Source organism: Dreissena polymorpha, chromosome 7, assembly GCF_020536995.1.
Source record: "Dreissena polymorpha isolate Duluth1 chromosome 7, UMN_Dpol_1.0, whole genome shotgun sequence".
Classification (NCBI taxonomy): domain Eukaryota; kingdom Metazoa; phylum Mollusca; class Bivalvia; order Myida; family Dreissenidae; genus Dreissena; species Dreissena polymorpha.
In genome coordinates this window covers 100,366,958-100,380,452 of record NC_068361.1, presented here as the reverse complement: position 1 = coordinate 100,380,452, position 13,495 = coordinate 100,366,958, and the positions used below count along the sequence as shown (strand labels likewise).

The window sequence follows — 13,495 nt, the reverse complement described above, 5'->3', positions numbered from 1 at the left end:
GGGTCATGCCGGGTCAAAAACGAGGTCACATAGTGCATTTCAAGCATTAAGCATGTTGTCCGCTCTTTAATTGAAGTAGTTTTCATCTGATCTTCACCAAATTTAGTCAGATGTTACATCTAAGTGATATCTAGGTCAAGTTCAAATATGGGTCATGCCGGGTCAATAACTAGGTCTTGAGGACACTTTCAAGCATTGAGCATGGTGTCCAAAACCTTCGAACGGGCGTATCTTGTGACAGTTTGGCACTCTTGTTTTTAATTTATTAAATCGTAGGACTTTCCACAAACTCAGCACTGAACTAAAATTCTGTGGTAAACACACCAGCTTAAAATTCCCAAAATGTTGGACATCAAGCTATTTATGATGTAACCGAAAAGGTGCTGGACGGAAAAACCGGGTCACATAGACATTTATGAATATTAGAAGTCATATATGCAGTATTACAGTGAATTCATCCATCATATTCGTTTGTGTTTCACAATATTTTCTATTTTTATCCAGATACACATTTTGACCTATTTGTAGTCCCTTAAAAAATAAATTAATTTTAAGGCTTTTCTTAATAGATTCAAAAAAAATTTCTATCTCTCAGAAACTGAGCAGCAAACAGGGTAAAACCTGAAGAGTTACTCACAGACTGTTCTGGTTTTATGCTGGTTGCATATAGCCATTTTCACTTGGCTTATGAGCGGAAAAGTGTTAACCATGTGTAATGACTTCATGAACTGTGTTATGGCATAATGGGACTTAATGCAAGTGCGTAAAGTGTCATCCCTTATAAGCCTGTGCAGTCTGCACAGGCTATTCTTGGACAACAGTTTCCTCTTTTTATAGACTTTGTTTTGAAGTCTTGTCTTAATAAAACTCCAGAGTAGGTGGCAAGTGTCGTCCCTGACGAGCCTGTGCAGGCTGCACAGGCTAACCTAAGATGACACTTTACGCATCTGCATTAACCCTTTCAGTGCTGGAACCGAATTTTGAAGGAATTTGCAAACAGTTTGGATCCAGATGATGCCACAGAACGTGGCGTCTCATCAGGATCCAAACTGGTTGCTATTCTGATAGTATTCTTTGGAAATATCAAAGAAAATGCTAATTTTAGAAATTCAGCAGACGACATTTTAGCAGACGACAAATTTCCCAGCATGCAAAGGGTTAAACCCCATTTTCCCAGAGTCAGGCTCATTCAAGTTGTAGAATGATATAAGAGACAACAATTCTTATAAAAACAGTCATATGTACAGTATCATTATGTATACATTCACCATTTTCGTGTGTGTTTCACCATATTGGGTATCAAACCCCATGTAACGACTGATTGCTGGGTATGCTAGGTCAAGGGTCAATGGTGTACAGTGGAAGTACATCTTCAAGCAGTTTGGCGAGTGTGTCCAGCCTTGTCCGTAAGCCACTAGCATGAGGGGAATGACCAGCGTCCATTGTGTCTACTGTGTCATCAACAATGTCATACCTGGGTTTTCTTGGCTCTAATTTGTGGATCAATTTTCGCCCTATTCCCATTCTCAAAAAGATTTTATTTTTCTCTTTATTTTATGACTGCCTTAATTTCCCCAATTGAAGGTTTCCAAAATGAAATATAACAAATAAAGGATTTTTAATAATTAGTTCATTTCTCTATCAAGCTCCTTCACTAGAAGCTTAGTAAATATAATATTGAAACAACTTTTTATCACAATTTTAAATTATGGTTGTAGTTGTTTTATGCACATTTTTTTTAAGTTTAAGTTAAAAGGGGCGATTTTTCTCAATCCAATATAAAATTGGTAAAATAAAACACTGCATGACCTATTTGTTTTAAGTTAATGATATGTGGCAATATTGTTTTCTCCTCGTGGGCATTAGTTCCAGCAGTTGTTTTAGTGAAGAATAGCACTTTCTGGTGTTATTATTTTGGGCGAGGGGGGGGGGGGGGGCATGGAAATAGCTGGCGGGTGGGCATGATTGAAATGATGGGTAAGGTGCCCTTATAAAGATGAAACAAGTTCTGCCGTGCAAAATAAATGTAAAATGCAGTTATGTGTACAGCATAGCTATTTTGGGGGCAGGAATGGGGCAAATATATTTTGACTCAAATTTGTATGAAAGTATAATGCTGTGATGTCCCTTGCCGCTGCAAATGAATGGGGTCTTCTAGTGCTCGAGAATGCAAATGTTTTCAGTTTAATATTGTAAGAAAAAGTTTAGCTTTTCTTGCAAAATTTAATAATTAGTAACTTTACATCAACATTTTTTATCTACCCCCTCGTGCTAAGCGTTGACTATGCGTTGAGTAGTGTCCAGTTATATAAAAAAGAACATTTAAATGCATAAATATGGTGGCATAAGAAATAAAATGCTGATGACACAGTGAACACAATTGCAAGCTTTCAAGGCATAATTTTGGCTTGTACTTCATAGAAAATTGTCTGCTCTTAAATAGCATGCAACTGTGACATCGGAGCTAACTTGCTTGTCACAGCTTTCAAAAGACACCCTCTGATTTTTAATCGCATTGCTTCATCTAACCCTAACTATAATATGTGAAATCAGATTATAAACTATTATTATTTCGTTATTATATGTTAAAACTAATGCATGGTATCAAAGTATTTTGAAATGTCTTCATCTCTATTTATGCATGGCTATCTTGCTGATGATTTTTTTACTATGTTAAGTCCATCTTCAGTCTGGTACAGCAGTGTTTAAGCAAACAATACTGCTGGTTACATACTAGAAAGATGTATTATCCACTAAAATTATGAGCCAATAATGCCTGGGTTTTCTTAACCTCTGAATTGGCCCTTGTGCAATTTTGCTTGGAAGAATTTTAATTAATTTGTGAATGGAATTATTAAGGTTATAATTGTTAACATATCATAGTGATTAATTCTCTGTCTGCTAGAAAGTACTGTTACACAGTACATGTAGCTAATTTCTTATTTAAGGTTCTATGTACTTTGTTCACTTCATTGCCAGATATGCATAACATAAAGATATTTTATCATGTTGCATGCTATCTTCAGAAGATTCTTTTTTAGCTCATCTATTTTTTGAAAAAAAATTATGAGCTATTGTCATCACCTTGGCGTTGGCGTCCGGGTAAGTTTTGCGTTTAGGTCCACTTTTCTCATAAAGTATCAATGCTATTGCATTCAAACTTGGTACACTTACTAACTATCATGAGGGGACTGGGCAGGCAAAGTTAGACAACTCTGGCTTGCATTTTGACAGAATTATGTGCCTTTTTATACTTAGAAAATTGAAAATTTTGGTTATGTTTTGTGTTTAGGTCCATTTTATTCCTTAAGTATCAAAGCTATTGCTTTCGTACTTGCAACACTTACTAACTATCATACGGGGAATGTGCTGGCAAAGTTATGTAACTCTGACTGGCATTTTGACAGAATAATGTGCCCTTTTTATACTTAGAAAAATTGAAAATTTGGTTAAGTTTTGTGTTTAGGTCCACTTTTTTCCTAAAGTATCAAAGCTATTGCTTTCATACTTGTAACACTTACTAACTATCGTAAGGGGACTGTGCAGGCAAAGTTATGTAACTCTGACTGGTATTTTGACAGAATTATGGGCTCTTTTTACTTGAAAATTTGGTTAAGTTTTGTGTTTTGGTCCACTTTACCCCTAAAGTATCATAGATATTGCTTTCATACTTGGAACACTTGCAAACTATCATAAGGGGACAGTAAAGGACAAGTTGCATAACTCTGGTTGTCATTTTTACGGAATTATGGCCCTTTTTAGCTCACCTGTCACGAAGTGACATGGTGAGCTTATGTGACCGTGTGATGTCCGGCGTCCGTTGAGTGTGCGTTGTGTGTGTGCGTGCGTCCGTCAACAATTTGTTTGTGTAGACAGCAGAGGTCACAGTTTTCATCCAATCTTTATGAAATTTGGTCAGAATGTTTATCTTGATGAAATCTGGGTTGGGATTGTATTTGGGTCATCTGGGGTCAAAAACTAGGTCACTAGGTCAAAAACTAGGTAACATAATAGGTCAAATAATAGAAAAACCTTGTGTAGACAATAGAGGTAGCAGTTTTCATCCAATCTTAATGAAATTTGGTTAGAATGTTTATCTTGATAAAATCTGGGTTGGGATTGTATTTGGGTCATCTGGGGTCAAAAACTAGGTCACTAGGTCAATAACTAGGTCAAATATTACAAAAACCTTGTTTAGACAATAGAGGTCGCAGTTTTCATCCAATATGTATGAAATTTGGTCAGAATGTTTATCTTGATGAAATCCCACCCAAGAATCCCCCCCCCCAAAAAAAAGATAAAGCAATGAATAACCACACCACCACACTATACACCCCTCTCAACTCCACCCCTCCCTCCTTTGTGATTGAAATTGAGATAGGTCCCTACACCTTTAAAAAGAAAAATAGATGAGTGATCTGCACCTGCAAGGTGGTGCTCTTGTTTAAATGCTTGACTTATTTAAATCTTGATTGTTGACATTTTCCTTTTTTTTCAACATCTTTTCTTTTTTTAAATAAAATAGCTACATTTAAAACTGACGTATGTAATAATTTAACATACTTTACTTTTCGAGTATTACAATTGTGAATGAAGCTGTTTTTAATCTGGAAGTATTCTGGTTAAGAATATAATTCATTTGAACAAAAAATTCCATGAAAGCGGAAAGTGTTGTCCCTGATTAGCCTGTGCAGACTGCACTGGTAACCTGGGACAATACTTATTGTACATGCTTTAAGCCCAGTTATCCCAGAGAGCACAACTTAAAAAATATGGGCCGTGTTCTGTCATAATGGGGTTAAATGAATGTGCGTTAAGTGTCATCCCAGATTAGCCTGTGCAGTCCGCTAATCAGGGACAACACCTCCCGCTTGTATGACATTTTTCGTTAAAATGAAGTCTTTTCTTAGCAAAAATCCAATTTGACGGAAAGTTTCGTCCCTGATTGGCCTGTGCGGAATGCACAGGCTAATCTGGGACGACACTTTACGCACATGCATTATGCCCAGTTTTCTCAGAACGCGACTCAATATATTAAATTCAATGATAGGGCACAGCACGGGTACAGGGGGTAACAACGAGAAGTACCGGCCCTCGTACTTGGACCACTTTGAGAGGAAGGAGGCGGACCCTAGCAGCCCCAAGTCCCAGCCTCAGGCCCCGCCCTCCTCCCAGCCCCTCCCACAGAGACAGGTGACCCCGCCCCACCACTTCCAGAGGTCACTTATTGACGGTGACTTTGAGTTTGTAAGTATTTCTTGTTCGGACAATGATTTATATAACTTTGAGTTTGTAAGTACCGTTGTTAAGTTTTCAGACACTCAAAGTCTTCTCATACTCTCTTAATTGACTCTTAATTTTCTAACACTTTTGTTCAGAAATTAACCTTTTTTCATTACGAGTAATTTGTTTAAAGTGTCCAAAACCTAAGAGCAATTATAGTATTACTCATTAGGATTGTGATTCATATAACTTATAAAGAGACACATGACAGGCATGGTTTTGTTTTAGATTACATCGCCTTTCTTTTTTTTATGTATTAAACCTGAATCTTTTGATATCCGTTTCAAACAGGATTGGTAAATCTTTAGACTTATACCAAAAGGTATAGTATTCTTCAGATCACTTTAACCTTTTCCCACTTAGAAGCAAAGTGAAAATGGCTATGTAATCTAGCCAACGATGAATCGGAGCAGGATGAATTCATTATTTTTTATTATTCTGTTTGCAGCTAGGTCATCTTGCCTACAATAAATTAGACTGAAGATAAATTAATACTTTGTCATTATTCTGGATTCAACTAAATAGTCCAGCCTGTGACGAATAAGAGCATTCTCTAGCAGTTAATCAATAGTTTTTCGTAACTTTAAATACAGTAACGTAACCTAGCCTACAATGAATTATAGTGTCGTCTTGCAGTAAATTCATAGTTTTTCATAACTCTGTATACAGTTTTGTAAACCAGCCTTTGATGAATAAGAGCGTTGTCTAGTAGAAAATTCATAGTTTTTCATAACTCTGCATACAGCTATGTAACCTAGCCAACAATAAATTAGGGTATCTCTTTCAGTAAATTCATAGTTTTTCATAATTCTGCATACATCTATGTTATCAAGCCTACAATTAATTAGAGTGACCTTTTGCAGTAAATTCATATTTTTCATAATTCTGTATACAGCTGCGTAACCTAGCCTACGATGAATTAGAGCGTCGTCTGGCCGACCTTGACCCTGAAATGGAGCGGGAAATAGATGAGTTGAAGGCGCGATTCCAGGCCAAGCGACAACCCATCCTCGATGCCATAGACGCCAAGAAGAAACGGCAACAGAACTTTTAGTAGCTGTATTGGAAATCACACGGTGCTCCCATTGTTGTACAAATATTTTGTTGATTGAAGCTGTGGTATCATACAATGTTTTTATTCGGATATCATATATTTTCTGTGAAGAAGAATTCTCTGTTAATTCCATAGATCTGTGTATTAAGTTCAAGGATTAAATGCAAAACTGTTTTATCTGTGTTACATTACTGTTTCAGATACTATAGGTTCGCACTCAATGCTTGCAATAATAACCGAGTGTCCTCTTTAATAGAATGGTTCATCACATTAAAGCAATCTGATCTAAAAGATCATTGATTAATACAAGGTGACATATTTTATGATATACATTAATTTATAGTTTAGAATACATTCACTCAGTTTGGTCTTGTATTTTCTGCAAATATGTTTGTTCTGATTTATCTCTTGAAATCAAAAGTCATCAATTATTGTCCATCTGTAATACTCAACATTGAGATACAAACATTAACAAATTAGTTATATGACCGTTCTCAGGGGCCAAAAAATAAGTACACTTATTGAATACCTCTTAGTTTATAAGTTTGTTGCTATATGCCTTGCCCTGCTGCAGCAAAATTATCCTTGACTAAAGACTTAATAAAATGGTGTCCAAAATATATAAACTAGTCTCTTGGAAAATGGCACTTTCTGTTTGATAGAATATTTTGTTTAAAAGAAGTCTTTTCGAAACAAAAGTCAAGTATATGCAAAAAGTGTTGTTCCTTATTAGCCAGAATAGACTGAATAGACAGCGCAGGTAATTTGGAAGGTTGCTTTATGTGCGTGCGTGCGTGAAGCATTCTTTTCTGTCAGACCAGCAGATATATAGGAGGACAAATTCACCCTGTTTGGATGCCTTGTACCTAACAACGAAAGCTAATTACTAGTAAGCAAATTGAGAATTTTAGAAATTGTTGGTTTTACATACATGACCACATAGTTGCCATCTGAGGATTTCAATATATCTTGGTCTGTCCTCCCAAAGAAGATATTGCACAAACATTATATTGACGTTTACAGTCTTCCCTCGCTGTTGTAAATCAAATTCTGCTATGCGTTTTGTCTATGATACTCGCAATTTTTCATTAAGATATGTGTGTCAAATGTTATGTACCCAATTGAATGCTTGGCTAGCTTTTGGTTAAAGATATACTTTAATAATTCTTTTAGTTCTGAAATTATAAACATCATTTCCAAACACTAAATACATGTGGAATTTCTGTTCAATTTGTAATTCAAAGGCCTGAAGAGCTTATGTCATGGGGTGGTTTCCGTCATCCGTCTGTCCGTGCGTTATACTTTTTCTTGTTTACGCAATAAAGTCCACATTTTTCACCGGATTCTTTTCAAACTTGTTCATTGTCTTTATATTAATGAGGACGCGAACCCTATTGAAAATGGGTTACATCAGAGTAAAAAGTCCAGAATTATCTCCCCTTGAATTTGAGAAAATTGTGAAATCAGGCTTGTTTACGCAATAAAGTCCACAGTTTTCATTCAATCATTTCCCAACTTGCACAGTGTCTTCATCTGAATGATGGGTCAAACCCTATTGAAAATGAGCAATATGGGAGTTATAAGTCCAGAATTATCTCCTCTTGAATTTGAGAAAAAAATGAAAATCTTTAATATTTGCCATAACTTGCAATATTGAAGATAGCAACTACATATTTGGCATGCATGTGTATCCCATGGAGCTGCACATTTTGAGTGGTGAAAGGTCAAGGTCATCCTTCAAGATCAAAGGTCAAAAAAAAAATCAAAGCGGCGCAGAAGGGGACATAGTGTTTCAGACAAACACATTTCTTGTTTGTTTACATATAAAGTTCTATCCTTTTGAAACTTCAACGGATGTTTTATATCATCAAGGGCCAGAACCCCATTGAGAGTGAAGAAAATTTGTCCAACTTATTGTTGAAAAGGAGCCATTTGAAGTTTAAATTTTACGTTTCTTATTTATGCGATAAATTTTCCATTTTGGGTCTGTTTATTTAAAACTTACTTACTCAGATTTTTCATACTATCCAGCCAGTAGAGCGATTCAGGCCGTCATGGGCCTCTTGTCTGTTTATAGTACATATTATTTTTCAAGTTTTACCGGATACAATTCATGCTGGACGTTTTTTGAAAGTCTTCCAATTGTTATTTAAAACATATCAGGACTGCGGGCTTTTCCCCCAGGCATTTTCAGCACATCGGTCCCTTGGTGCCTAGACTTCAAATCATTTTTGCCACAGTGCTTGTTTTTCCGATCATGTCTTAATGTTTGTTATTTAATATTATAATGTATAATGAAATAAATTGGGTAAAAACAAGTACAAATATAACAAAAATTAGTTTTAATAGCTCTAGAGAAAATGTATCATTTGATTTGGAACATGTAGACAATGTTTATTTTTAAAATCTCTATGCGAAATGCCTGACCCCCCCCCCCCCCCCCCCCCCCCCCCACTTTCACACCAAACCTCTGCAGCGCTGCCTTGCCGCTGTGCCTGGCTAAAATCCTTGGGAAATGCCTGGGTATGATAAGTATCATAAGAATGTATACTTTGTCTCAAACATTCAAGCCACACACCCAATTAATTGTTCCGAAATTTTCTAGTCACAATTGTAACTAATGTCATCCAAACAAACGATTTTATTGTCATTTAAATTTTAAACAAATTGTAGTCCTGTTCATTGTACTTGAGCAAGCTAATACTTGTGTATCAACATGTCAGATTTAAGAATGAAGTTCTTGCTTGCCCTGTGATTGATAACTGTAGGTTAGAAACCAGTAAATTAAATTATGATGCACCCTTATTGGATTGCAGAAAAAGATACTGCCATTGTTTACATTGATCATTTCTATGTAAAGTAGTTTTTCTCTTCAATATTTCTTAAATGATAATAATAAAAGAATATATTATTTCCAAGACGATATCTCGTTATATTCTAGTCAAGAAAACTAGTATATACACAAATTAATACTTAATTTCTACAAAAGCTTTATACTTTCAAGTGGGGTTATCAAGGGTTACACAAAACTTGTATTTACTGGTATCTAACCTTCATGGAGGCTAAAGAGTTGTTGTTGAGTTTTCACTGTATATAGTGTGTAAACATTTAGCGTGTTTGTAGATTTGTGCAATAATGTTGTAGTAGGAACAAGGACAAAGTTATAACTATATTTATAGGCTTAGTTAAGTTAACCTAGAGCTTCCTTGCTGTAAAGATGTAATTTTTGTATGCGTGCTATGTGTTCTTCTATTGCAGTAATTTTTGTTCTGTTCGACATTGTCAGAACCTGAATTGCAATACTGAAAGTGTTTTTCTTAATTTACAAGGGTATTTACTAATATGATGATAAAAAATTCATACCCTGGTATATGCATGTGCAATGTAAAAAATCAATTGCAAAATATTCAATTACTGTTTAAATTGTTATCTAGTGGAGCATTTTTATCCCAATGAAAATAAAACACATGTACTTTCATTTTCTCTTTATGCTTTCTGCTATAAGCTCAGCTGTTTTCGGAGAAAACCCGAGGTATTGTCGTAGCGAGCTCGTCGTGTCCGCTGTCCATGTCAAGGTTTGTAATGGTTTTTAACATTAACTCTTAAATCAAAGTCCTTCCACCTACAACTTTGAAACTTCATATGTAGATGCACCTTGATGAGTTCTACACGCCACACCCATTTTTGGGTCACTAGGTCATAGGTAAGGGTCACTGTGACCTCTAAAAAAAAATAATCTGACAAGCTCTCGCAGCCGAGCGTGGTACCCGTCAGTCGGTGCTCTTTTAATTAATATAGATATAGGGCGGAATAATAATTACTGCAGTAGGGTTATGTATTAGAAAAACTTGATCTGCAATGCAGTGCTTTCAGTTTGTTTTGAAGCAATTATCAAATGTACTATTGAACATGTGTTTTCATTGCTTTTGATGAGTTATCTGATCTATGAGTGTGACCTGCTACGTTTACCAATAGGATGTAGCCTTGCATTTTGTTATTGCTTACAGCTTGTTGTACTCCTCATGTAAGTTACTTCCCACTTCTTTTATGTCCACTTCCAGCAAAACCTTCCAGAATAAAATTAAATAATTCTATTTAAAGAAAAGCTTCTGCGTGTCCATCATGTTGAATCTCTCGATATGACTGGACTGTAGCCCCATGTAAATTCAATCTGGAAGGTGTAGAATAAATCTCTTCTCCAAATCAGTTAAATCTCAGTGAGAATGTTGCAAACTAGCTTATTGCTTCTCATCTACAGCATAGAACTATATTGAAATTCACAATATGGAGTATACATTTTCTTATTGAGATTGAAAGACAATATGGTCGCATTATATGTATCATACAAGTATATTTGTATAGTCAATGTACAGTATTAAATGTGTTTTAAGGCATTACATTTTGATGCGTAGCTATTTAAGGAAGTTTCAAACTGATTTACAAAGTTAATTTCAGGCAAATTATTGGCCTATAAACATTGGTTCAACCTCTTTTTAGATAAATTAAACGTACAGTGTGAGCCAAGGACAGGAATTGTTAGGAGCTAGAGTTTACAAGCTGTGATTTATTATTAAGCAAGACACTAGGGTTATGTGTGTTTTATACACTTACCATATCTAAGTGGTAAAGGGTTAAGTAAGACCCTAGGGGTATGTGTGTTCTATACACTTACCATAGAAGTGTATGCATGCATGTTAGTTTATTTAGAAGAAAGTTGTCGTTCTGGATTGTTCAAATTTCATTTATGATTATTGTACATAAGATATTTGGATCATGTTAACAGTGTATTGATTGTTGTGTGATTAACACATTTTATTTTGGGCTTGTTTTTTGTTTTAGACAACTTATGAAAAAACTTAATTGAACTTTTTATCAGATTTGTTGGCTTGTTTGTTGAGAGTTTTGATTCTAATTAATTAAAATTCAGATAGTGATGTAGGGTGAGGCCAAACCCTTATGTTGAATGGATTTTGGATGGTTTGATTATCAGTTTTGCTTAACACATTTATGCCTAGAGGACTCTCCCATCCATCTAAATTGGATCTATTTATTTCCAATATCAGGGATGTCTAGTATATTTATGCCCCCTTCGGTGAAGAGGGGGTATATTGCTTTGCACATGTCGGTCGGTCTGTCAATCCATCCACCAGGTGGTTTCCGGATGATAACTCAAGAACGCTTGGGCCAAGGATCATGAAAGTTCATAGGTAGATTGATCATGACTCGCAGATGACCCCTATTGATTTTGAGGTCACTAGGTCAAAGGTCAAGGTCACAGTGACCCGAAATAGTAAAATGGTTTCTGGATGATAACTCAAGAAGGCATACGCCTAGGATCATGAAACTTCATCGTTAGATAGATCATGACTTGCAGATGACCCATATTGATTTTGAGGTCACTAGGTCAAAGGTCAAGGTCATGGTGACCAAAAATATAAAAATGGTTTTCGGATGATAACTCAAGAACGCATATGCACGTCTAGGATCATGAAACTTCATAGGTAGATTTATCATGACTCGCAGATGACCCCTATTGATTTTGAGGTCACTAGGTCAAAGGTCAAGGTCACGGTGACCCGAAATAGTAAAATGATTTTCGGATGATAACTCAAGAACGCATACTCCTAGGATCATGAAACTTCATAGGTAAATTGATCATGACTCGCAGATCCCTATTGATTTTCAGGTCACTAGGTCAAAGGTCAAGGTCACGGTGACCCTCAATAGTAAAATGGTTTTCGGATGATAACTCAAGAACGCTTTTGCCTAGGATCATGAAACTTCATGGGTAGATTGATTATTACTCGCAGATGACTCCTAATGATTTTGAGGTCACTAGCTCAATGGTCAATGTCATGGTGACCCGAAATAATTAAATGGTTTCCGGATGATAACTCAAGAACGCTTACGCCTAGGATCATGAAACTTCATAGGTACATTGATCATGACTCGCATATGACCCATATTGATTTTCAGGTCACTAGGTCAAGGGTCAAGGTCACGGTGACCCGAACAGTAAAAATTTTTCCAGATGATAACTCAAGAACGCTTTTGCCAAGGATCATGACACTTCATAGGTACATTGATCATGACTCGCAGATGACCCCTATTGATTTTCAGGTCACTAGGTCAAAGGTCAAGGTCACAGTGACAAAAAACGTATTCACACAATGGCTGCCACTACAACGGACATTCCATATGGGGGGCATGCATGTTTTACAAACAGCCCTTGTTATTTCTATATTTAGAATATTTCTTACAGAAATTCCTTTTAGCAAACAGCGTAGACCCTGATGAGACGCCGCCTCGTGTGCTGTTTGCCAAGGCCTTTTTTCTAGACACTAGGCATAAATGGGTTAAGACTTGTTTATTTTTAGGATGCTGTCATCGCACACGTAAAATTGGTCAATATGGTGAATTTGGTCATAATTATATATTTTGCAGTTTTTAAAAAAATGTATGTTTTTCTCCTCAAATCTAAATTTTAGTCTTGCTATGTTATATCCAAACTTTGAACATTTTGACCTAATGTGTCGGTAAAAAAGTTAACTCATTGTACAGCAAGTGTAAACATTTCAGTTTGTCTATAAACAGTTAGTTATATTGTGACAAGGTACTTTCGGTTTTATCTTTACTTAGGTATGTTTTGGTGTTTTGACCATGCCACTTTTGGACATGGCACGTTTTATCATAATCAGGCTAAATTTCGATGTGTTTAGTATGTTAATTGATCCGTTTATCGGACCATGTTTCAATTATTACCCATTTATCAGTCACTGTAGCATATCATTTCATAACACCCCAAGTAGATCTAGTTGTTTTAAAGTACTTTAATATGAACATAAATTGGTTATGTATTCATTGATTGAAATAAAATGCGAAAAAAAGCATGCTGATGTGTTGAGTATTTCGTTTTAATGACCTGTACATTCACCACTTGCCATACTCACTTGATAGTTCTATGGCGGGGCTGTTACCCAGTTGTTTATGTTTCAGTTGAAAATAATAGCAAATGACTGTGCACTCCAGTGAAAATATTATATGTATGGGCCGTGCTCTGTGATAAGGGGGTGTAATGCATGTGCGTCCCTCAGGGACGACACTTTCCATTTTATGATATTTTCATTTAAAGAAAGTCTCTCATTAGCAAAAATAAAG

General features: G+C 35.9%; 1 protein-coding gene across 6 annotated transcripts in view; it reads left to right on the top strand.

Moving 5' to 3' along the window:
- LOC127839198 (serine/threonine-protein kinase 3-like) overlaps nucleotides 1–13,227 on the top strand; it is a 53,916-nt gene extending 40,689 nt beyond the window's left edge. For 3 of the 6 annotated variants that reach the window (XM_052367471.1, XM_052367472.1, XM_052367469.1), the window contains 3 exons: nucleotides 1,338–1,406; nucleotides 5,051–5,247; nucleotides 6,179–13,227. In XM_052367471.1, the coding sequence (XP_052223431.1) occupies nucleotides 1,338–1,406; nucleotides 5,051–5,247; nucleotides 6,179–6,337 (425 nt within the window). In that variant the 3' untranslated portion in view covers nucleotides 6,338–13,227. The remainder of the gene's footprint in view (nucleotides 1–1,337; nucleotides 1,407–5,050; nucleotides 5,248–6,178) is intronic. The other 3 variants (XR_008030202.1, XR_008030201.1, XM_052367470.1) reach the window with 3 other exon arrangements.
- Nucleotides 13,228–13,495: the final 268 nt, after the last annotated feature.